This window comes from Argiope bruennichi, chromosome 10, assembly GCF_947563725.1.
Source record: "Argiope bruennichi chromosome 10, qqArgBrue1.1, whole genome shotgun sequence".
NCBI classification, from domain to species: domain Eukaryota; kingdom Metazoa; phylum Arthropoda; class Arachnida; order Araneae; family Araneidae; genus Argiope; species Argiope bruennichi.
The window spans coordinates 75,524,637-75,549,948 of record NC_079160.1 but is presented as its reverse complement, the minus strand read 5'-3'; the positions used below and the strand labels follow the sequence as shown (position 1 = coordinate 75,549,948).

Here is a 25,312-nt window from a genome sequence, read left to right as displayed (position 1 = left end):
AAATTATTTTTATATGTTTATCGATTTGTAAAGTACACAGGATAGGATAATGTATGGAATAACACATAGGGTAAACGGCCTCCGCGGCTTTGTTGGCACATACGCACTCTTTTGTCGAAATTTTCCATGACCATTTTGCATAAATATAGTTAAATTTCCTTCTTCAATGCAAGGCCGCGGTGGCCTAGTGGTAAGGTCTCGGCGTCTGAGCCGTAGGGTTTCAGGTTCGAGACCCGATTCCACCGAAGAACTGTCGCGTAAGGGGGTCTGTTGCACGTTAAATCCGTCATACCAAACGTCCTCCCGCTGGTGTGGAGAGGGGGTGCCAGCTCAGGTGTCGTCCTCGTCATCCGACCGCGGTTCAAAGTTACGAGGTCCGTCCCAAAATAGCCCTAGTGTTGCTTTATAATACAACTCAACTCAACTCAACTCAACCCTTCTTCAATGTATGTGGGCTTGTTGGCATAGACCTTTCACTTCAAATAACCCCATAAAAAGAAATTAAATGCCGTTAAATCACATGATGTCAAGGGCCAACTCTCACATTTTCGAGCTGTGGCCGCCAGATTTCGTTATTTATGAAATATTGTTCAAACATGAAAACACGTTGCTCTATCGTACAACGCTGCATTTTTACTAACTCTAAAATATCAGCTGTCAAATGGTTTTTTAATAGGGTTGCCAACATTTACTGCACAAATACTGACGAATTCAAGTCTTGTGCTAATTCTGGGAAACACTTTATATAGTTATCGATTAAAACAGTGGCATTTTTTAGAAATATAAGAGCTACTGACAGCTGTTTGGGAAATCTAATTTAATAATAATATGTTTGATTTCTTCTTTTATAGCTGTGTCTTTCCTTGAATACTGGAAGAGGAAGAGTGCCAGCTTGGCCCACCACTGGGATTGCATGGATTTTGAGGAGGAAGAGGTAAGATTGGATTAAAGTGCATGTCTCAAATCTTGTAAAGGAACAAGCTTATCATTAATATAACATAAAGTCCTCCTACGCTCTCAGTATCGATGAACATCAGTCAGTGATTTTTCATTTCTGGGCAGCGATCCATTCAGAAGCTCAAAAAATATTGAGAAAAATTAAAAAATAAAAAAAAATAAAGAAATAATATTTAAAGGTAAAGCATCAACCGTAAAAATAGAATATAAATTTTTTTAAAACAAATCGGTCAATGTTAAAAGATACTGTTCTAAAATGTATATTCGATTTGGAAATGCGCGATTGAACTAAAAACACAGAACTAAAGCTGAAAGAAAACTATATTGATAAATCTGAATATGCGAAAAAATCGAAAAGAGATTTAAATAGATACTTGTCGTTTGTAAAGGCTACCAAAAAGCGCCAAGGAACAATTTCACCAATTTGGCGATTTCAGTGGTCAAACTATATAGCATGTGATTCGCAAATTGAGTATGTTTTTATAATTTGGTGAAATGTTTTCTTCACGCTGTTTGGTTGAAGTTAAAACCGAATTGTACCTTTAAATATACTCGTAGGCACACAAAAATTCGGAAAATTTATTGATTTGAACTAAAATAGAATACAGTACACAGCGGCGTAAAATCGTAAATTGCGTAAGGGCATTATGATTTTTCTCACAAAGACATCGTCATTGACTTAGCAAAATTAAATGACGTACATTTTTTCATATAATTAAGTGCCTTTCGTTATGTTTGACTTTTTAAAGTGGAAAAAGAAAATTGGAATCTGCCGTCGCAAAGTTTAAATTTCCGTGTGAGAACAATTATATTTGATAATACGAAATTTGAGAGCAAACATTCAATGTTTAAATCAACGCTCCTTCCATGAAAAACATTGATAAATTAAAATATCAAAATCATTTTGAAAAAATAAAAGGATTGAACTTCGCAGCATGATCGTTTTGCAAAGATATTTTTAATAAAACTGTCAGTTGGTTTTGATTCAGAAACTAATCTGAAATGTTCGAGATTTGGAATATTTTCTCATATTTATGGTCCCGATCAGAAAAAATAAAATAAAAAAAGTCCTACAATGTATGAGTTCCAACAAATCATACTTTTTAATTTTCAGTCTACGTATTTTGTGACTTCAAAAACCCCAAACCAAAACAAAATCATGTTCTAATATGATAATAACGCAGAAGGTGCATTTTGATTTAGTTTTTCATTGCAAGTATTCCTATGCCAAAACTGATCATCAGTATGAAAACTGGTTGCTTTAGCTTCACTATATCAAGAAAATATTTCAAATCTCAAAAAAGTGACACATCAGATAACAAACAATAATTATCGAAATAGCAAATATTTAATCTGCTTAGGAGACATTGAAACACTCTCTCTTTCTGATCCAAAAATCGGAGGGAAGATGTTGTTTTAGCCAGACTAATCAGCAAAACAATTATAACACCAGGACTTTTGAATCGTTGTAACCTCCAAAATGATCTCCTTTGTCATGAGTGTAATAGCATTAATGATATTGAACACATGATTCTTTCGTGCAAAAAATATACTTATTATAAGGACAAGCTGTGGACTTTTCTACAATTATATAATCAAGAAACCAACTGCAAACAAAACTAAACTTTAAGTTTCTCGTCAAGCAATGAAGCATTTCAATATCTGCCGGCGTCCTGGCCTAGGAATAGCTCGCCTTTCCCTGGGCGTCCTGGGTTCGAGTCCTTGTTCGGGCATGGTTGTTTTTTACCCTGTGTCCTATCTGTAAAGTGTGTGAAAGAGCTCACCCTCCCTTGTAAAAAGAGGTTGTGCAAGCGAATGTGTAAGTGTCATCCTCATATGAGCTGGAAGTCAAACTTCTGTTCTCGGGTGCTTATGGGTCTTTACGCTCAGAAGCTAATACACAAAACCTCGGTTTAAAATTGTTGACTTCTTCAGCTGGCTTTTATAACAATGCCATAAGTAACAACAACAACTTCAATATTTGCTGACTTCCTTGATCACATTCTGTTGCGCCCTCTATGGGTCTTTTACCTAATCATCACTCCGTGTTGTGTGAACTTTCCGCTTTCTTGTACCTCTTCATTTGGACATGGACTGAGTGGCATCAGCGAAACTGCTCTGTAACTGCTAACTGACTGAAACTTCATTTTGTTTTTGTGCGTGCTCTTGTGTTTGTCGATGAAATTTCTTGCTCTTTACATCTGGGATAACAGCCATTGATGCTATAAATCCCCACCTCTTACTTCTTTCAAGTGGTATTTGGTTCGCAATCAGCAGTGATCATTCAGATTCGGATTCGGAATTGAATTTGAATCTCATGCATCCTTTTTCTGTTTTAGGAGAGACCTCGCCCGGAATTCGCCGCCAAAGCGCCTTGCGTGGAGAGGAATCCCATCACCGGTATTAAGGAACCTTCCTTCCCGAAATCCGTCAGGATGAAGAGGATAGCGGTGGGATCAGGAGCAGTACTCGTCATGGTGAGCATCCCGGCGTATCTGCCATATTTTTGTGGTACAGATAAAGTATAGTAATCGTCAAAAAATTCGAACTCGAAATTTTGACGAATCTTCGCCTTTCATACTTCCCTGAGTTATAAAAACACATTTTTAGAAAATGGCCGTGACAAATTTGTGTCTGACAAAGATAACTCAAAAATGGTTTGGGCTAGATGGTTGAAATTTGGTATATAGTTTTTACACTAATTTTCAGATTTGTATGAAATTTGAAGCAAAATATGTTCAGAGGAAATCTGTCTGTCTCCAACTGTTCGAATATAAGTCAACAAGATAATTAAAAAATGAAGAATTTTCCTGAAGGAAGAGAACTAGATAGATGAAATTCAATACACAGATTTAATATCTACAGTGTAGAAACTTTTAAAATTTTGTGCCCAACCCGAACTATGGGTTAACTGTCTGTTGGTCAGTACTTTAAGAAACAAGTAAACGCGAGACTTAGTTTATAATAACATAGAGACTTAAATTTATCAAATTTGGTATAGGCTTTTATGACTTTTTGGGTGTTTGGTTTGTGTGACTTTGTTTGGTATTTGCTTTAGTGCAATTTTTTGTCAATCGGTCGAGAAAAACTTGTCTTAAACACAAATTCGGTTTCCCTATACTATTAACTGCATTCCAGGGATTAATCGGCACATAACGCGCCAAGTATGATAAGATAAATTCAGTAAAAATGGTAAATTCATGCCAAAAGTTACTATTTTGTAACTATTGTACGCCAATGCCATGTAAGGCATTCTCTAGCATGCATGACAAGTTTTATAGAGAGTATGCGAGAAAGTTTTGGGAGGACTACTCCCTTGGATTTTTAATATGTTGCTTAGAACTTTATCAATTGAAATCTACTTTAATACACATTTTAAGTTGATCGCCAACAAGATAACTCAAATATTCTAGTGGAGTTAGCAACTTTTTGGTGAATGTTTTACTGCAAATGTCATGAATTTCGACATTGGCGAATTGGCATAATTGACAATATAAAAGTGCTCACTAAATCTCTCAACCAGTACCCAAAGAAAACGGAAATATTGAAATTTCTTATGATGAGAGCATTTTTTGCATTGGAGAGATTCTAATTCTATGGATCGATTCCCCCCCCCCCTTTCTTTTTGCTTTTTCTTGCACGAAATATGCTAGAAACAGTAATGCAACTGACAAAATATTTGATCTCATGACTTTGACTAATCTTTATATTCTAAATTTCTATGCTTTTCTAATCATGTAATTAAAGGCTACAATTTCAAAATTTTGTACAATTGTATGCTTTCAGTCATAAAATTGACGCAGTATTTATCTATTTTACAATTAACTTTTCTATAAATTAATTTTTTTTCCATTATTAAATGGCGCCCTCTGGCAGCGATTTGTTTTTAAAAGTGGATTTCAGAATTTCATAATATTTATAAAAGTTAATTATAATGTAAAGAGCGAAAAATAAAAAATAGCTGAAATATATCTTCTTTTTAGAGCAATGCGAATATGAAGATACAAAATTTTTTGAGATATTTCTTGAATAATTTTCAGTAAAAAAAGGTTTTTTGAAAATCTTTGTTTTAAATTTTTAATTAAAAAAATTAAATCGAGATTTTAAGATTTTCCTCAATTACTTCACTGCATACTACTGCATCATTTTTTCATCATTTTTAAATTAAAAAAAAATAAGGTTTTCAATGATATAAATTCTATTTCCGTACAATTTTTTATTTTATTAAATTTTTTTGAAATATTTAAAAATATATTTCGCAGGAATAGTTTTAACTGTATAAATTGTTTTTATATGCTTATGAATTAAACGATGTTTTTTTATTATTATTATTGTTGTTGTTTGTATAGGTTATCGTTACCATCTGTTTGAAAATAACATAAAGATGGGCGAAATTATTCTTATAATATTAGTATGCTTCGATGTTTCGGAATGAACCCTCGAATCTTTAATTTTTTTTCCCCCTTTAAAAAGATTCTGATAACTAGAATTTGGATACTGGAGTTCTACTTTTATATCAAAATTCAAAAATATGTTTTAATGTTTCTGGTTTTCGCTGATAAATTCTATGCAAACGATTTCATGAAAATTTGATTTTTCATAGCAAGAATGAATTTTTCCTGGAACGAAGCATTTTGTTGGAATCTTCTTTGAAAAGCAAAGATAAAAATGTCGTCAATATGAAGAAGTGCTTGTGAAGGGCTTCTACGTGAGACCGTTCGCACAAACTCTTTATCCCCACTACCTTCCTTTTTCTGTGAAGCGTCTTCAGAAAAAAGTGTTTTTTTCGTAAGAATTTAGAAAAGAACTGGATGTTTCAGGAAATTGTATTTTCTTGAGAATATCTTGGAATATTTTTGCGTTTTCAGCAGGAAAAAATGAATGCAAACGATTTTTAGAAAAACATTTTTTTTCCCACGTTATTTTTTTATGCATGACAATCACAAAATTCAATTCTGTTTGAAAGAACTTTGAAAGATTTTGAGGAGGGATTGAAAATACTTAAAATCGAAAGGGTCCGAAATATATTTTCTCATTTTATATATACAAGTCTTAAGGACTTGTTTATTTCGAAAAACATCTCATTTTTATTGTACTATTATTTGAATAATATAAAATATCTCTAGAATTCCATATTCATACCACTAGATTACCGCGACTGTTCGCAGATTGATGGGATTGGTTCTAAAAAATAGTATAATCATCAACAACAAAAAACACTTTGTAAAATTTTTTGATTTATTATCGCATTTTCATAAAATTGGTGTCGATGAAAATGGATTAAAGATACAGGTTTGTTTAGATAGACAAACTGGTTAACCACGTTAATTAAAATAAATAAATACTATTTCGAGATTTTTCTATTACGGAAATCTAGATTTTTTGTTAATTCGATCTAACACGCCTTTCTTATGTTTGTGTATTAAATTTCTTTCCGAAATTAGAAATAATTCCTGAGATATACATAATTTTGTTTGCTGAAAATCTTGTCCAAAAAGAAACAATCCACCAGGGACCATATATTAAGTAAATCTCAACTTGTTAATAGCAAAAAAAGACTTTTTTCTCGTTTTTGTTCCGTAGAATTTAAGAAAAAGAAACATTTCAAATCAGATTTATTCTTAATATGTGTGTGATTTTCAAATTATAATTTTCTTAAAATTTAAATATTGAAGCATTTTGATTACTTTTTTAATCAATTCATCATTCAGCTTTGTCAGCTAATCATACCATAAGAAAATAATAGCCATCTTAATCTTTATGGTGAATAAAATACAAAACTTCACATTTTTTTAAACCTATTTTTTTAATCGCCGATTGGTGAGACGCAAATACCTCAAAGACACTTTAAGCCACTGAATTTATTGGTGTTCATTAAAAGAAGGGAATTTTATTTTCAGACGAAAATTTATGGTAATCGAATAAGAAACGTATATTCAAAAGTTTATTTTATAATAATAAAAATATTACACATTTGGTTTTTACATAGAGTTTGACAATATTTTAATTATTTAAATGTTTTAAACAAATGTTAAATATTTAAATATTTATTTCGTAATACTACAAAATAAAATTTTAAATTACTAATTTATTTATTTATTACAATTGCCCAGAAGATTGGCTATGACGCCATTAGATCTCTCGCCTTCATATAACGTCAGAGACATAAGGATGGACACAAGGCCGTAGCAGATTTAATGTTAACCAGGGTGGACCACATGGAGGCTTTCTACATTACACCCCAAATTACTAAAATATTACGGAAGTAAAAATTAATTTACAGGTAGAATTCCGTTTAACTGGTTATATAACTGCATAAGATTAATATTTATGATGATGAAACAATATTTAGAAGAGACATTTTTTTACTTCTCCATATGCGACTTTTACAGAGCAAGGAGTTGTAGTCTTCAAGTAAATTGACCAATAAATTTCAACGAATCTTCATAATTCCGGCCACTCAGAGCTCGTAGAAAAAAAATGTTTGAAATTCTTCTGTATATCTGTGAGAACGCAAACAAAAACGGAGCAAGTTAGAAAAAAGGAATTCTTTTTTACATCAAAATTATTAATTTGAATAATGTTTTGAATGAAATCATCTAAAAGAAATCTGTCTGTCTTACAACCTAAACCTGTACGAACATAATAAATAAAAAAAAGCTAGATGGAGGGAATTTTGTACAATTTTAATCCTCAGACTTATATATTTCTTTCAAATTTTAAAATTCCAGTTCTGTTAGAAGATTGTGTCTCTCGGTTTGTCCATTCCTATGTATTGAAACGTGATTATTCATAAATCCAACTTACTACAAACGTGAAATTCACTTTCTACGTCTGACTCTAAATTGTTCTATATCGAATTTTAGGTTCTATCAGTCAAAGAGATGAGGCTTAAGAGGTATACTGGATTACATGCTCTAAACGAAAAAAACTTAACAGATGCATATTTCGGTAGCATACAGAAAAATTGTGGATTTTAGAATCGTGAGTTGGCTGAAAATTCTTAATGGATTACACGATTCATTTATGTTAATATTTGTTGGCTGAAAGGCTATCTATATACCTCGTTGATGGGCCGCTCGAAAACTACTCATTGAAAAAAAAAATAGTATTATAAAGAGCTGTTGTAGGACTGGTAAAGTAATACACATTCTCCGTGTTGCGCAATGGCTGCTGCAATCAAAACGAGCAAATACAAGCAAATCGTGCCTAGCAAGTTATCATACAAAGATTTTTAGAACTAAAGGCTGAAATTCGAACTAGATGCTGAATGAATTTTGAATTTGAATTTAAGCCGATGAATACTTTATAACTCTGAGGAAGTCATTTTAAGGATATTCCGAAAATAACCTCTATCTATTCAAAAATATTTATGAATGAATACTCAATATTATGCGCTAGAGTATACAGATAACATGTGTTAATTAATTTACACATTTTAGAGTTAATCAACTTATAGAATTGTAAAAAATGACGTGATTTTTCTAAGATTTCCATTTTTTATTTAAAATGAGTAAAATTTGATTATACATTTCTACAGTCAATCGTCTGTAATCAAATTTTATATCGCTTGCATAAAAATAAAACAAAATTTATATTAAATTACAATCGTCTGATCTGATACTGTAATTAGCTAATTGCAATTGTCTGATATTGTAGTTAGCTAATTGCAGTTGTTTGATACTGCAATTAGCTAATTACAGAACTGATATTGTAGTTAGATAATTGCAGTTGTCTGATATTGTAGTTAGCTAAATAAATATTTAATTAAGTATAATATTATAATGGCCGTTGAAGTTCGTATTTCATGAATAGAAGATCTACAAATACAAATAAATTTAATATACTGTTCCTCAAAAAAAGTATTTCGCAAATCGATTGCAAGAATTTTACAATTTTTGTGAATATTTCGAAAATTGTGTGGGGTATCCGTACAATTTTTTGGATTCCGATATTTTAACTTGTTACCTTTGCTTCCATGTAAAAAAATTATTATATTATACTTCATTTTTTCCCACATACATATTTTAAAATTCATAAATATTAAATTAGTGTTATTTATACATCTATTTTGCGATTTCATGAAACACAATTTCTTTCTTTTAGTGAGCGAAAATTTGTTTTGAGAAAGATATAATTGTTTCCGAGGTATCGTCGATAAATCATAAGATTCATTTAACATTAGAAGCGTCATTTTTTAAGATTTTTTTTTAAAACGTCAAGATGAATTTTTTAGTTATATTAACGTCCCATTTTAAATAAAAACTAGGGATATTTTGGGACGGACTTCTTAATTTTGAACCGCTTTCCAGCGACAAGGACAAAACCTGAGCTAGCACTCCCTCTCCAAACTTCCACACCACACCAGCGGGAGGGCGTTGGGCCCCGATGGATTTGACGTGCACCAGAGTAGCTAGCACGACGGTTCTTCAGCGGAATCGGGGCCCGAACCTGAAACCTTACCACCAGGCCACTGTAGTCCTGAAAAAAAAAGTTATATTTTAATTACATAATGCTATATTCAGACCAGTCAGCAAATGTGTTCTATTTGGATATATTTTTCATAAAGGAGCTGTCTGAAATCGAGATGATTAAATCAAGTTTCAAATATTTTGAATGGAAATTAAGCAATTCCATATATGCAATACGGGCTGATATAGAACCAAAAACTTTGTGAGGGTTAGGGTGGGTGGATAGATATTTACGTCATTATTTTTGAAGATGTCTCGAAGGCAAAATATGCTTGCTTTTATAACATATTCTGTTATCAAAGCTCCCAGATACGATTAAATGACACCCTCTCTACGTAAATGCTGTTCACATAAAGAAAATATAAAAATAACATTAACGCATAGTGTTTAGGAATTTTCTCCCAGTTAGAGCTGATGGATATGATTACTGTCTTGTTTGGCCTATAATGATGACATATCTTCTTTCATCAAAACATCATTGTGTTCATTACTCTAGCCAAAGGTATTTTGTTTCATACAATATTTTCTCCCCTAGTCGGTGAGTCTTCGACAGTGGGTTTGATTACATGAAAAGCTCTTATTAAAAGAGAATCTGTTACAAAGTTATGTGAAATACCTTCGTTTCTGCATCAGTCATAAGAACATAATACAAACTTATGCAGTTAAATCATAAACGGACCTGTAATGTATTGACTGATTTTCTATTCATATTTTGTCGAGATGAAGCTAAGGAATATTTCAGACTTTTAAAAACAGATATGAAGAGGATAATTGCAAAAAGGAAATAATAATATACATTTGTTACATTATTGGTCTCACAAATTCCAGGTTGTCCAAAGTTTTACTTATTTTGGTTCTGTAGTTACTGATGACAATAGCATGGTCAAAGAGATTCAAGGTCGTCTAATGAATGCAAATAAAGCCTTTCAAGGACTAAAACGACTTTTTAAATTCTCATTACAATCAAGAAAAACTAAATTTTTACTATATAAAGCCTTAATTAGACCATTTAATTAGACCTGTGTAAGGGGACCTGAACATTGACCAAAGCTGGAGAAAATAAAATAGTGTTACGAAATTTCCTGGAGTTCGTTTGGATAGTGGGGGTTATATGGTGTGAAGAACGCTCAATCACCAGGCGGCAGAAAATAAAACAACGACGTTTATTTACACGAAGACACACAGGACAGCACAAAGACGACAACTATATACAGCACAGAAGACGATTATCTTCAGCCGAGACGTGCAGCAACAACAGCATACACAGCAGCATATAACAAGACAGACAGACAGTAGCGCCCAGCTTAGTTCAGCACTAGCTTCACTCCGTCGCTGCTCCGCTTATCTTTGGAAGGCCAGTTCTTTTCTGTCGATTCCGACTACTCTTCGACTCCGCTGGTTCGCGACTCAATTCACCACTGGTTCACGACGACGACTACTCTTTCGCTTCCGACTACTCTTCGACTCCGCTGGTTCGCGATTCAATTCACCACTGCCCGGCAGCTGCGGGTGCTTCCTTTTATAGGTCTCAGGAGGCGGGGCTAGAAGCCTCTCAACCAACCAGGAACGTTCGAAGCGTATCTCCGTTCCTACTGGACGGATTGGGAAAATTCTCGATGTTTAGGGTTTAATCTATTTTGGCGCCAAATTCGTCGCCAAGCTCTGGGATCTCCTATGGAACCCACTATGCTGGGAAGCCGCATCAAGGATTCGTAACAATAGCCATTTTCGAAAGAAAAATTCTGCTAGCCATTCTTGGTGAGATAGAAATCAACAGTGTTTGGAAAAGAAGATATAACATTGAGCTCTATAAAATCTATAGAAAGCCAGATATTATAAAGTTCATAAAAATAAATCGGATGAACTGGGCGGCTCATATATTTAGAATGGATGATGATTCCATATTTTTTTAAAAAAAATCTTTTACATAAACCTCTAGCAAGTGGGAAAAGGGGTAGATCCAAAATGAGATGGATGTAGTTTCCTTCAGACTTCTTGGCTATCCAGGAAAGAAACTGGCTCACAAGTGTCAAAAATAGAATGCGGTGGAACAGAATTCAGAGGAAGACACTGGCCTAACTTTGATGATGATGCCATTATGATGATGATGATGCCATTATGCCAAATATGATGATGATGATGATGATGTTACATTATTGGATTAACCAAATTTCAGAAATAAAGCGAATGCAGGTGCTATTTAATTTCGAAATTGAAATTCTAAAAAAACTAAACTGTTGACACATTCTTCTTGCAGATGGCGCTAGTGATGATCTTTATAGTCGCCGTGATTCTATATCGGGTACTGGTCAGCATATTTCTGTTCAGGACAGACACTTTCAGGGGCGCCGCCTCCCTCATCGCCAGCTCCACCGGGGCGGTGGTCAATCTTCTGCTCATCATGGCCTTGGGCAGGGTCTACGAGAAGCTAGCCCTCAAACTCACGCAGTGGGGTAAGATACTTTTACTTAAGCATATTCTAAAGTATATCTTAGCCATTTTGGTAGATGTAGATATAATTGTCTGTAGAGCAGCAACGCATATTTACACAAATGCTTCCTTTTATATAATTGTCTGTAGAGCAGCAACGCATATTTACAAAAATACTTCCTTTTATATAATTGTCTGTAGAGCAGCAACGCATATTTACAAAAATACTTCCTTTTATATAATTGTCTGTAGAGCAGCAACGCATATTTACAAAAATGCTTCCTTTTATATAATTGTCTGTAGAGCAGCAACGCATATTTACACAAATGCTTCCTTTTATATAATTGTCTGTAGAGCAGCAACGCATATTTACAAAAATACTTCCTTTTATATAATTGTCTGTAGAGCAGCAACGCATATTTACAAAAATACTTCCTTTTATATAATTGTCTGTAGAGCAGCAACGCATATTTACAAAAATACTTCCTTTTATATAATTGTCTGTAGAGCAGCAACGCATATTTACAAAAATACTTCCTTTTATATAATTGTCTGTAGAGCAGCAACGCATATTTACAAAAATACTTCCTTTTATATAATTGTCTGTAGAGCAGCAACGCATATTTACACAAATGCTTCCTTTTATATAATTGTCTGTAGAGCAGCAACGCATATTTACAAAAATACTTCCTTTTATATAATTGTCTGTAGAGCAGCAACGCATATTTACAAAAATACTTCCTTTTATATAATTGTCTGTAGAGCAGCAACGCATATTTACAAAAATACTTCCTTTTATATAATTGTCTGTAGAGCAGCAACGCATATTTACAAAAATACTTCCTTTTATATAATTGTCTGTAGAGCAGCAACGCATATTTACAAAAATACTTCCTTTTATATAATTGTCTGTAGAGCAGCAACGCATATTTACAAAAATACTTCCTTTTATATAATTGTCTGTAGAGCAGCAACGCATATTTACAAAAATACTTCCTTTTATATAATTGTCTGTAGAGCAGCAACGCATATTTACAAAAATACTTCCTTTTATATAATTGTCTGTAGAGCAGCAACGCATATTTACAAAAATACTTCCTTTTATATAATTGTCTGTAGAGCAGCAACGCATATTTACAAAAATACTTCCTTTCATGAGTATAAATTTTTGGAATCTTTTTATTGCTAAGTAAGCAATGTTAAACTTTCAAATGTATGCAGATGGTAAATAGCTATTACTGTAATTCTTTTATTGATAAAATGTTTTATTTCTCACGATTCCTGAACGCCTGTCTATCTGTGTAGTTCATTATTTCAATATACATTTATTTTCACTCCACAGAGATGCACCGGACGCAGACGGACTTCGACGACAATTTGACATTCAAAGTATTCATCTTTCAGTTCATCAATTTCTACTCTTCCATTTTCTACATTGCCTTCTTCAAAGGGAGGTGAGTCACAGACACTTGTTCCATTTGAAAATATATATATATATATGTGAAGATATTTTATGTTCATACGTTATTCTACATAACTTTCGCTTGTTCAATAGTTTACTGTGCAGCTAATTTTACAAATATTCTCGAGATTGATTAGAAAAGAGAAAAAGCAGTTTTGTAATGAATCAAAGAAGACGAGATAGAGGATAGACTTTAGGTAATGTTTTATTAAGATGGTGTAAATAAGCTATAAATTTGTATAATGAGCTCTATATAACCACAAAAACCGCCACTAAGCCACTAAAAACTCGTTCCGACGGCGTGTTGTCTTTACATATATGGTCGTAAGTCTGTGATTTGACCCATTGTAGGATTACTTTCGGCTGTGGACGTCGATTGAAAGCTTTCCGCAAATTGTCGGTAAAGCGAGCAGGCATCAAAGATCTCCGGAAAACCAGCGGAAAAAAGAGGGGAAAGGGGAAAATGTGCCTGTTTTAAGACGCGCACGAGCCGTCAGAACGGGGCTTACGGCATATGGATTGAATCTGACTGACCGGACTGCCGCGATAGTATTAGAGGGAACTAAGGTTGAGTCCTAAAGGCCATCACTGACCCCTGTACAACCTTTCCGTGAGAAGCACGTCCCGTCATCGATAAGAGGTAGCCGACCCCCACCATTTCTGTACTCACATGGGTGGAGTGAATCAATCACCTTGCTGAAAGCTTTTCATCCTCATGTATGGAATGTCGCCATGGTGGGAGATAAGCACTATATTAATCTCAAGCAAGGAAATAAATACCAGCCTTCAAAATATATTGTTCTAATTGCGGAATCAATTTGTTATTATACATCGGATAGTATAAATAAGTGAGCTCAGATTTTTTGCGAGTCGGCTTATTAAATTCAGGCATAGGAAAGCAAGAAAACTGCAGGAAACGGCGTGTTTTCATGAAACAAGCATTTGTGTTTTGTGTCCTTGATTTCACTTCGACATTTTGTCCATTCTTTTGAAAGACCATTTTTATTATTAGATGCATGTCGATTTGTGGGAGGGTAAGAGAAGTGCTTGAACTCAAGCTTCTTAACCTCCGGACATGACAACTGGGTAGGAGAAAAGTGGTTTAACATCAACATTACTTAGCAAGAGGAATGCACTTTGTAAAATTCTAAAATGTTTTGTAAGGATTGAAGCTTAATTTATAAATATTATAATAGAAACGAGGAAGAAACAATTACATTATAAAATATTCGGCAAAGATTGGATCATAGAATTAAGTTTGCATTGTAAACTCCCGGATTGTTGATGGTCTAATCGCAGATGAGTCGACGGATCACCAGATGTTGTTGGGGGTACTTAAAATTGTTGCTGTCTATTTCCTTAATTTATAAATATTATAATAGAAACGAGGAAGAAACAATTAATTTTACATTATAAAATATTCGGCAAAGATTGGATCATAGAATTAAGTTTGCATTGTAAACTCCCGGATTGTTGATGGTCTAATCGCAGATGAGTCGACGGATCACCAGATGTTGTTGGGGGTACTTAAAATTGTTGCTGTCTATTTCCTTAATGGGTCTTAAATACATGATCGGCACTATATAAAAGATTTTAAAACAATTTTACAAGCAAATAAAATAAACAAAATGAATTTAAAATCTGAAATAAAGTAAAGAACATTCATGAGGCTAATTCAAAACAGATGCTTATAATTCCATGTAAAATTTTAAATGACTTTTTTTGGTATCTAACTGATTATTTATGCTATTACTTTTCCTGGAAATACTCGCAATGGATTATGAAATGCTGTTTTCGAAAAATGAGGCCAAAGCAATATTTAGGATCTAATGCACTATCAGATATCGCCAATAGTTGAAGAATATTTCCTTAGCTAAGTTTGTTAGAGGAAATCTTCGTAAATTCATACGAAATCATCTCATCATTTATTCATTTTCAGATTCGTGGGTTATCCTGGTCATTATAAGAAAATGCTTGGGCTCAGAAATGAAGAAGTAAGTTTGTCTATTTATTGCGTATATATATATATTATAAAAGCTAAGAATAAGAAGAAAAAAAAAACGTTGCCAAAAGTAAAAATTAAACGCTAACTAAAAGTAGGAACTCCAATTTAAAAGAAGAGAAAAAAGAGGATGGGTAATGTATGTATGTCAGTTAATTTTGATCTTTTTTTAGGTTACGTAATTTTGTAATCCGAGCAAGTTTACAAGAACACTACTTGTTTTAATTTAACACATGCTTAAGATTACTTTTTTTTTTGTTTATATTCTTGAAATAATATATAATGTATTGAATAAACTGAAAATACTAGAATTATCAAACTGAAAGACTTACAGAACATTGTGAAAGAAGCGACAAAAATAATGATTTTCAAAACATTATTGATAAAAAAAAATAATCAAAAGTTGCTTCATATATATACAGAAGTATTTCTGTTACAGAAATTTACACTTGACCCTCCTATTTATATGGATAAGACGACAAACTATATTTCTTCGTGTTTAAAATTTCATTTTCTTATAATCCTACTTTTCCCCTCCCCATTTGTTTATATTGAAGAGAAAGAAGAAAAAAAATCATGCATTTATAAAAATATTAGGGCTACGATAAATGTTTACATTAAATTGTTAGTATCATTATTAAATAAATTCAATCATAATCAATTACTTACTAAAATAAATCATTAGCATATTGATGAAGTTAAAAATGTATTTAAATATGGAATTAAATTGATCATTTATTTTAATGATAATAATTGGTCTAATTAAATTGACCTCATAATGCCTCTAGCCGCAAAATGCTTAAATCAGCCATTGTATTGTTTCAGTTATTCATCTGCAATAACATCAATATTGTACTTTTCTCATAATCCTGATTTTTTTCATCCATATGTTTATACAAATAAGACAAACACTGATTTTTCACTTCTCAATTAATAATTTCCAATAACAATTTAAACTTAAAATTTCCCTTTTCTTATAGTTTAGTTTTAGTCACAATTTTTTTCTTAAAAATCATCTCTTTTCCTCCCTTGCCCCCTCCTTTTTTTTACTTGATTGCACCTCTAAATGTATCTGAAAAGATAAGATTATACTGACTGATTCATTTTTTTCCCTTCTTTTTCTCCTTGCAGTGTGGCAACAGCGGCTGCTTGATGGAACTAGCTCAACAACTGGCCATCATTATGATCGGTAAACAGATCATCAATAATGCCCAGGAAATACTCGTTCCGTAAGTGAACACCGATCTATCTATCCGAACAAAAAAAACATTTCCCATTTAGAATCTTAAAATAACGTGATCATCCAAGAAAGAAGCCTCTTGGCGTCTTGCCAACAAATAAATACTCAGTAGAATTGAACACTGTCGCACTAACAATCTTCGAAACTGAACTCGGAAGTTTTTAAATTAATGATTGTGAAGAAGTTCGGTGGGATCAATACGAGAAATGGCCGGTGTGAAGTGAAATTACATTTTACTACATATTATATAACTACTCATAGTAGAAAAATTATTTTTACAAGTGAAATAATTGTTTATTACATCTTTTATTTAATTAATTGCTTGCTGTTTTTTTATGCTTGTTAACATGGAATTTTGTAATTATTATTTTTATTTCATTTTTTGATATGATAGAACTCAAAGTTTGATGTACTTATGAGTTTCGAATAATAAAGCTATTATTTTAATATTTTTAGAAGGTAACTGTCATTAATCGATTAATTATAATTTAATTTTGATTGTATAATGTGGCGCCATCTGGTAGTATATTAGAATAAAAGAGAGTTTTAAGATTTTATAATGCTTATAATAATGAATTATGAAGAATAAAGAGTAAAAACAATAAATATTTGAAAAATGTAGAAAAGCCCTTTAATGATTGCGCTAAAAAATAGAAATAATTTTTTTAATTAAAAATACGTACGTCAAAACCAAAATTCCAAAAGCATTGAGCACTGAAAACAATACGATGAGGAAATTAGTCACGATAAATAAAGTAAGAAAAAAGTCCTACGCATTAGGCACCCGGTATACTTCTAAAAATTGTACTTATTTCATTTTATTCAATTATAAAGGTATCGATATTATCAAACTAAAAAAGTTTAGGAAGTTTCTAAAAAATTTTCAATTATAAATGAAGCATGGCATTTTCACAGAATTAGCGAAAAATGTCAAATGACAAATCAGTCAGAACAGATTTAGTTCAGATAAATGCAACTCGTGATTACAGGCATTCAAAATACAGTCACGGGGAAGGCCAAGTTGTGTCTGCTTTACCACACCGGTTCACATATTCTTCCTATTGTTAAATTACTGGTAAAACCATCACACCTCAATACCAATAGAGGATTTATTCCCATGATTTCTACTCATACGATTGCTTCCTCGGATGAAGAAATTGCTGAAGAGGCAACAAGTCTCAAGTTCCGAGGAAGTGCATTGACGAAGACTGTGGAGGAGATAGAAAAAGAGGCTTGTAATCGATTTTATATTGTTATCTGAACAATGACAAAAATTTCTAGTTACACAGGGTATTGTTTTGGAGGAAACACCAAACAGGCAAGTTCTATTTGCATTTATTCTTCCTTAATGAATTAAAACTCGATTTTTAAAAAAAAATCATTGTAGTGCAGCTTCGGATAAATACACAAAGTCTGTGGAAAAAAAAGTGTTTTCCCCATTATCTGTAAATGTGTCAGTAAAAACCCATTATCTGTAAATCGGATTAAATTGTTGAATTGTGTTGTTACAGGAAGATGAAGGCATGGTTTCATAGGAAGAGAACCAAGCTCAATTCTGCGGTGAAACTCACTCGCTGGGAGGAGGACTATCAGCTCATTGAAAACGAGGGCCTCTTCCAAGAGTACCTCGAGATGGGTGAGCTTCTTATTGATTGTACCCCCCCCCCTTCAGAAATGGAAGTAACTCAAGTTGATTGAAATCCTTCTACCCCTCCCCCCCACACACACATTAATCTGAAAACGTCGACAAACTTAGTGTCAATGTATCGTATAATAACCATGCGCTGTATAGTGAAATCGGTTACAGTGCCACATGGCGGCAAACAGCGGAATTAGAATTCATATCTCGAAAACGTTGCAAGATACGGGGTAATGCTAAGATATATGAATTTGTATCGCCCTAAACTTTTATTGTATCATAAAATAATTTGAAAAATCGTAAGAAAGATTCAAATTTGGTATCAATTTTTAATTTAAAATCATTTTTAAAATACTTTTCGGGATACTCTCTTTTTTATACAAGAATTCATGATTCTTCATTTTTTAAAAATGATTTTGAAAGGGTAAGATTAAAATGGTTTATAATTGATTTTGGTTCTTCAAGCATCGCTGCCAAAAGTAGAGAAAATGTAAAAAAAAAAAAAAAAAAATGGATGATATTTATTAGCATGAATATTGAATGTTGTATTTATTTTTTTCATTCATACCTAATCGTAATTGTTTTATCTTCAAATTAATTTTCTGTTTTAGATTTATGACTCATTGAATTTTACTTTGAAAATAATAAGTATTTATACTATATGTAATACCAAAGTTAATTTTTTAAAGAGAAAAAATAAGTTATAACTTTCAGATATATATGAAGTATACAAAGAGAAAGTAATACAATCATCAAAAATGGGAATCCGTTATTTTAATGAATCTGCTAGTTTCAAACCAGTTTTTAAAATTATGTCTGTCTGTCTTACATTATATACACATAACATTTGGTGCAGTTATGGATTCATAATAATTAAACCGTTATTTTAATATTTTTAGAATGCAATTGTCATTAATAGATTCATTATGATTAAATTTTGATGACATAATGTGGCGACATCTGGTTGTCTATTTGAGAAAAGAAAATTTTAAGATTTTATAAGACTTATAATAATGAATTATAAAGAATAAAAAATAAAAATAATAAAAATTTGAAAAAGAAAAAAAATTTCAAACCCCTTAATTGATTACGATAAAAGGCGCTGACCATATATATTCTTATATATATTGTAAATAATATATATCCGATAAATAAAACAAGCAATATATATAAAAAATGTTAAGTCAATTCCTACTTATTTTTTATATTATTTATATATATATTATATTATTTATGATCGGATGTCGTGTCAGTAGTCTCAGAGCTTGGCAATAAACTTGGCGACCATTTGGCGACATGTTGACGGATTTGGCTACTAAAATTGAGGTTCTGTGCTAAATTTCGGTTTCAATCTATTGAAAACAAGTAATACATAAAAAAAAATTAAGTCAATTTCTACTTATGTCAACATTTTTTTTTAATTATTTTAGTTACTTTTTATTAAATAATTACAATTAGTATAAATATGTATATACATATGACAGAATTACAATATTAAGTGGCAAAATAGAGCTTGGCGATCATTTGGCGATGGATTTGGCGACCAAATAGAAATTACTGGACAAATTTAATTAATTAATTAATATTTGAAAACAAAACTGTATTAACACCAAGTGTCATCCACTACAAGTTTTAAAAAATGTATTTGAACTTGAGTGGATGAATAAAAAGTATTTTATTAAAGATTGAAAATTTGAACAAGATATATAAATATAGGGAGAGTGTAAACTAATAGTAGGAATTGAAAAAAATTGCAACAGCTAGATCCAAAGAGAAGTTTTTTTTATGACCCGAAGTGTTATATAAATGCCTAATTTAGAATTAAATTCATGAAAGCGTAGATTCCTCCCCATCTTTTTTCTCGTCTCTCCATGTATAAAAAAGCACAATGGGCTATATAAATGAAATTAGGTATGTAATTGTGACGTGGCTATAAAGTTTAATATATGAAAACCAGAGACACCGTGGCCTAGCTTGGGTTTATGGTGTCCGGGGCATGATCTAATTTTTTCGCCCTGCCCAGTGATATTTCTTTTTAAAAAAGAGTGATATACGCACACTAATGTTTGGTTCACATGACCACCTACTGAGACTGGTTTCTAGGGCATCGGTATCCGCCTCCCCCCCTTTGTTGCTGCCCAATCACTACATTATTTCAATCATAGATATGTATTGAATTTTGTTTCAAACTTTTAAAGATAAGAAGTTAAAATTGCACTATCTATTATCTTCCCTTTTTTGAAAAACTAGACAAAGCTCGTAAAATTGTGTGAGGAAATCAAGGAAAAAAAATGCTTCTGCTGAATTTTTTTTCATTAAAAAAATTAATAAATGACAAACGGTTGCTGATAAAAAAAAATACAAGCTCATATGAAATAGATTTTTTTCGGGGATAATATTTGTTTCCAATTTTTTTATAACACTATCTAATATTGTCATTCATAAAATAAAATTAAAAACATACTGCGTCGGCCGGGAGTCGAACCCGGGTCAACTGCTTGGAAGGCAGCTATGCTAACCGTTATACCACCGACGCTCGCGGAAAGTCAGATTTCTCTCGTTGAACAGGCAAATGATATTAGAGCAATGACCTGAAAATTGTGTGCGCTGTCACGACAGCAGAAATGACAAGACTCCTTTGCTGTTTTGTGACGTCACGATGAACATGTTGTTACTTTCTTCTCTGCGAAGTCCGCTAATAAGCGATTGCTGGGAAAAATGATTTACTACATTAGTTACTGTAAAATTGTAAGGTTACAGTTAGGCCGCGTTTTTTACTATCCATCGGATACGGTATTTATAGAAAATAGCATTTTTGCAAAATTACAGATTAAGTTCTTGTTCAAAGCATTTGTTTTATGAAAAAAATTACTGAGAAACGTTTGATTGCGAATTTAAAAATCGAAGTAATTAAAAGTGATTAATTAAAGATCAGAATCGAATTATCAGAATCGAAGTAATTAATTAAATGAATTTATCATTTTTTTTGTGGTTGCTCCAAATAATTGATAAAATTAATTTTGAATGATAATTATGTATAAATTTTTTTTATTTAATAGTGAAAATGGTGCAGCGATGACGTGCAGGGCCCGAATCATAATAGGATAGTTTTGTCCCTTGTTCATTAAAAGTGACTCAACAAGTGTAAATAGAGCTTGAAGTATTGTATTCTTCTTTAGTTTTTTCAAGATTAAAAAAAAATCCAATTTAAAAAGTGTCATAAACGCTTTCCTGATTTATCCCAAGACTAGTCCTGGGATATCTCTCCCCAAACTAATGTTTTAACGGAATGTAGTATGTGATCCTTGATTTTTTTTAATCGGTAAATCGCTGACATGCACTTAATACACAAATAGCAGAAATCAAATATGTATTTTGAATGTCCCGAACGATTGAAATCAAAATTCAACCTAGAACTGCAGTTGCAGTCATAGTATCAGATACCAAATTTCATTTATTTGTATCTTTTTTTTTTCAAGTTATTGCGTAAACACGAATGCGAAAAAATAGACCGACAGACAGTCAACTTTTGACGGATTCGATTCCAAATTTAATAAATATATGCACTTTAAGTGATAAATTTAGTTTAGTTTATACTAGTAATCAAAAATTGTAAAGAAAACACTTTCTATTGAAATATTTCAAATTTAGGTGAACAACGGATTCAAATTTAATTTCTTTTTATCAATAAATATATAACTTTATGAAGGGAATCACAAAAATATCGACACAGACCCATTCAAGAGATATCACTGTTACGAAAAGTATTATACAAAGGACTGCATTATTCTGAAAAAGAGTATGTCTTTTCATTGCAGTGCTTCAGTTTGGCTTCATCACAATCTTCGTGGCCGCATTCCCTCTAGCGCCCCTGTTCGCCCTGCTCAACAACTGGGTGGAGATCCGTCTGGACGCCCAGAAATTCGTCTGCGAGACGCGGAGGGTGGTCGCCGAGAGAGCTCAGAACATAGGCATCTGGTTCAGCATCCTAGAACTACTGGCTCATTTAGCCGTCATCAGTAATGTAAGTCTAGGACTAGAATATCTTTAAAAAGCATAGAATGAAGCAGCTTTTACACTGGAACAATCGCTGTTCGCAGTAGAAAGCAACTTCACCCATTCAGGATCACGTTTTCTTTGGAACAATCGGAAAGAATAAAAGAGGGTTTGCACTCAGTCTGTTATAAGATTCCAGTAAAATTAGATATGAGCAGAAGAAAGATTGCGCATGCGCTGAAAGACAGCGGACAATAGCAAGTTCTTGTCTCAATGGAACAAGTATTTGCTACTATATAGTTTCTGCGCATGCCTGTTTTTACTGGATGGATTGTAACTGGTTGAATATAAATCCCACTTAAGAGTGGGAGAGATAGTTATTCTTCGCGGTTTCCTATCTTCTGCTCTGCGTATATTCCTTGACGTCAGTTTGTCGACTGCGCTTCCATTGCGCTTTGTTATTGTCCCAGTGTAAACTTAATAATCTGCTTGCTAATATTGTCATAAATTTAGCAGAACATTCATTTGTACAGTATATCTCTACGTAAAGTTGCCCAAATTTCTTTACTAATAGTTAAAATAAAGCAACTACAGTAACAGAAATATATAAATTATTTAATATGCATTATACTATAGGCATATTTTTGTAAATTAAGTCTATCGGAAATTTTAATATTCTTTAATTTATTCCTTTAAAAGACAATTTTATAGATTATAAAAATTAAAAATAAATTTGATATGTAATAAACTTATGAGATATCTTTATTCATTTCTGAATTTTACATTAAACGAAAGTTTTTTTTTTTTTCATTATTGTTCATTTTTGATCAAAATAAATAAACATTAATATGAAAACCAGACTTCTGTTTTCCTCTGTAAATGAAAATTTTATAGAATAGAATGTCATAAATAATGAATGATTAGTGGGAGACGGGGGGGGACTGATAAAAAATAATGGAAAAAAAATACTGATCAAAGAATAAAATAAATATTTTACATGAATAGTAATTTATCGGCACTTGATTCTAAATTATTAGAGTGAAAAGTTTTTTTTTTTTTTTTTTCCTCTCTTTGTGGAATCAGGATTTAATTTCTTGCCACAACAAAGGAAAATTTTAAGCGCCATAAATAAAATAAATTCTTCAATGGAAATAAGAAATTAATTTTTTTCTCCCTATTATCTGCTTAAGATAGTTCAAAACACAAAAGGATTTAAGTAAGTAGAGTTACAACGATCAATAAATTGCTGGAAGCAACACAATATTAAAATATGAAGCGCTTTTAAGAAATAAGTGCTGTGGAATTTTTATACAACGCGGAAGATGCATTCCACTTAATAGAAAATCTCATTGTATAGGACTTGCATTATCCGATGAATTCAAACAAATCTCAAATTTGTAACTGCGCATATTGTTTGATAAATTCTGCGTTTTGTTCAAGCTATTATTTGCATTATTATACAAACAGATAATACATTACATCTTAAGCGTCGATCGTATCATTTATCGCGATGTATCAAAATGAATTACATTTTTTTTTAGTTAAGTTATAAAAAATCCAACGTTATGTAAGAATCCACTATAATTGCCTTTAGTGGTTCCCGAAAGTGTTCGTACATTTCTAAAATATGAAACAGATAAAAAAAATAATAAAGGTGTTGCAGTATAGAATTGAATTCGAATATGAAATCCAATATTTTTCCATCACCTGCATGTTATTTTTCTATCATATCTGTGACTGAAAATATATTGATTTCTTTTCCTTATTTTTTAATAAAAATGAAAATTTAAAAGATGCAGAGACAAACCGCATCACAAAAAAAAATTCGTACATAGGAAAATTTCATAAATTCATAAATAAAAATATCATCCGTCTCTTTTTATTTTTGCATTTTGGTGACAGTTTAAAAATCGTTTGGCTTTAAGCTTTGTTTATTTAATTCTCTGTATTCTATTTATTACTTAAAAACCGCTCTTAATCGAAAGGAATCTAGAAGCAGCATTCGAAAAGTGATTATTTTTCATCATAATAGTGATAAATCAATTCGGCATAAATTAAAATTAATTCGCTGAATTAATTCGCTACAGTGCAATATGTGATAAAACGCTTTGAAGAAAAAACTGTTATCGAAAACAAGGCAAGAAAAGCTACAGCAAAGTTAACTCATCATAATGAGATTTATAGTTAAGAATTTTGTGAGAAATACACATTTGAGTGCTGCAAAGATTTCTGCAGAGTTTGCCAAAATGTTTTCGGCTTCGGTTTTACTTGAAATCGTTTAACGAGCGCTTTGATTAGCTGGATGGCATAGACGTTCGCCGGAGGAAATAGTTTTGTTAGTTGAAAAATAAAATCTGTAAGTTTATCTTCACGAAATCAATGATAAAAAAGCCGTAAACTTATTGTAATTTGAAATTATTAAATGTATATATTTATAATATTTCTGTATATTTGGTTGCTTCCTCATATCCACTAAGGATTGGTCAAATTTCTTTATTTTGGGTATGTGATGTGTTGTCACTTTCCTAAACAGAGAAAACAATACTGATTTCCTTTATATAACTATTTGGAATAATGTTTAGAATATAAGATTCCGTTTGTGTAACTTTATGGAACAACTTTTTTTTTTTTTTGTAGGCATTTCTGATTGCCTTCACATCAGAGTTCCTTCCGAAATTGCTATATGAATACGAGTACAGCTGGGAGCTAAAAGGATACGTGAACTTCACGCTAGCCTGGGCACCCAACGGAACCCTTACACAGCCTTGCAGGTATCGGTCACCTCAATTCTATTTACGCATTTTCATTTATGTTATACTAGTCGCTTTTGGTGACCAGCTGACCCAAGAGGATGTTGGTTTACTTAATTTTAGCTAAATCGTTTAAATATAAGTTGATGTCCGTGATTCCCTCAAATTGTCAGATATTTTTACTGTCGCCGGGTTATTTTAATTGTCTTTATGCGTTTTATTTATTCTGCGCATGGACCTTTCCAATGGGGACCAGTCCCATGACGTCACAGTGCCATTAAAGATGCAAAGTTGCAATTCATCTATCTTTTAAATTTTGCGGTATAAATCTGCCATTTCGTAGCTGTAGGTCAACTCTATGTTTG

General features: G+C 32.2%; 1 protein-coding gene and 1 non-coding gene across 2 annotated transcripts in view; one reads left to right on the top strand and one right to left on the bottom strand.

Moving 5' to 3' along the window:
* The window catches only part of LOC129989213 (anoctamin-7-like), a 165,463-nt gene that overhangs the window by 132,486 nt on the left and 7,665 nt on the right, over positions 1–25,312 (top strand). Inside the window, exons 11-19 of the mRNA XM_056097593.1 lie at positions 852–934; positions 3,297–3,434; positions 11,686–11,881; positions 13,201–13,312; positions 15,260–15,314; positions 16,454–16,551; positions 18,074–18,198; positions 22,020–22,225; positions 24,835–24,968. Coding sequence (XP_055953568.1) covers positions 852–934; positions 3,297–3,434; positions 11,686–11,881; positions 13,201–13,312; positions 15,260–15,314; positions 16,454–16,551; positions 18,074–18,198; positions 22,020–22,225; positions 24,835–24,968 — 1,147 coding nt within the window. The remainder of the gene's footprint in view (positions 1–851; positions 935–3,296; positions 3,435–11,685; positions 11,882–13,200; positions 13,313–15,259; positions 15,315–16,453; positions 16,552–18,073; positions 18,199–22,019; positions 22,226–24,834; positions 24,969–25,312) is intronic.
* On the bottom strand, positions 20,666–20,737 carry Trnag-ucc (transfer RNA glycine (anticodon UCC)). Its single transcript has one exon. It is a non-coding gene; the product is annotated as a tRNA-Gly (tRNA).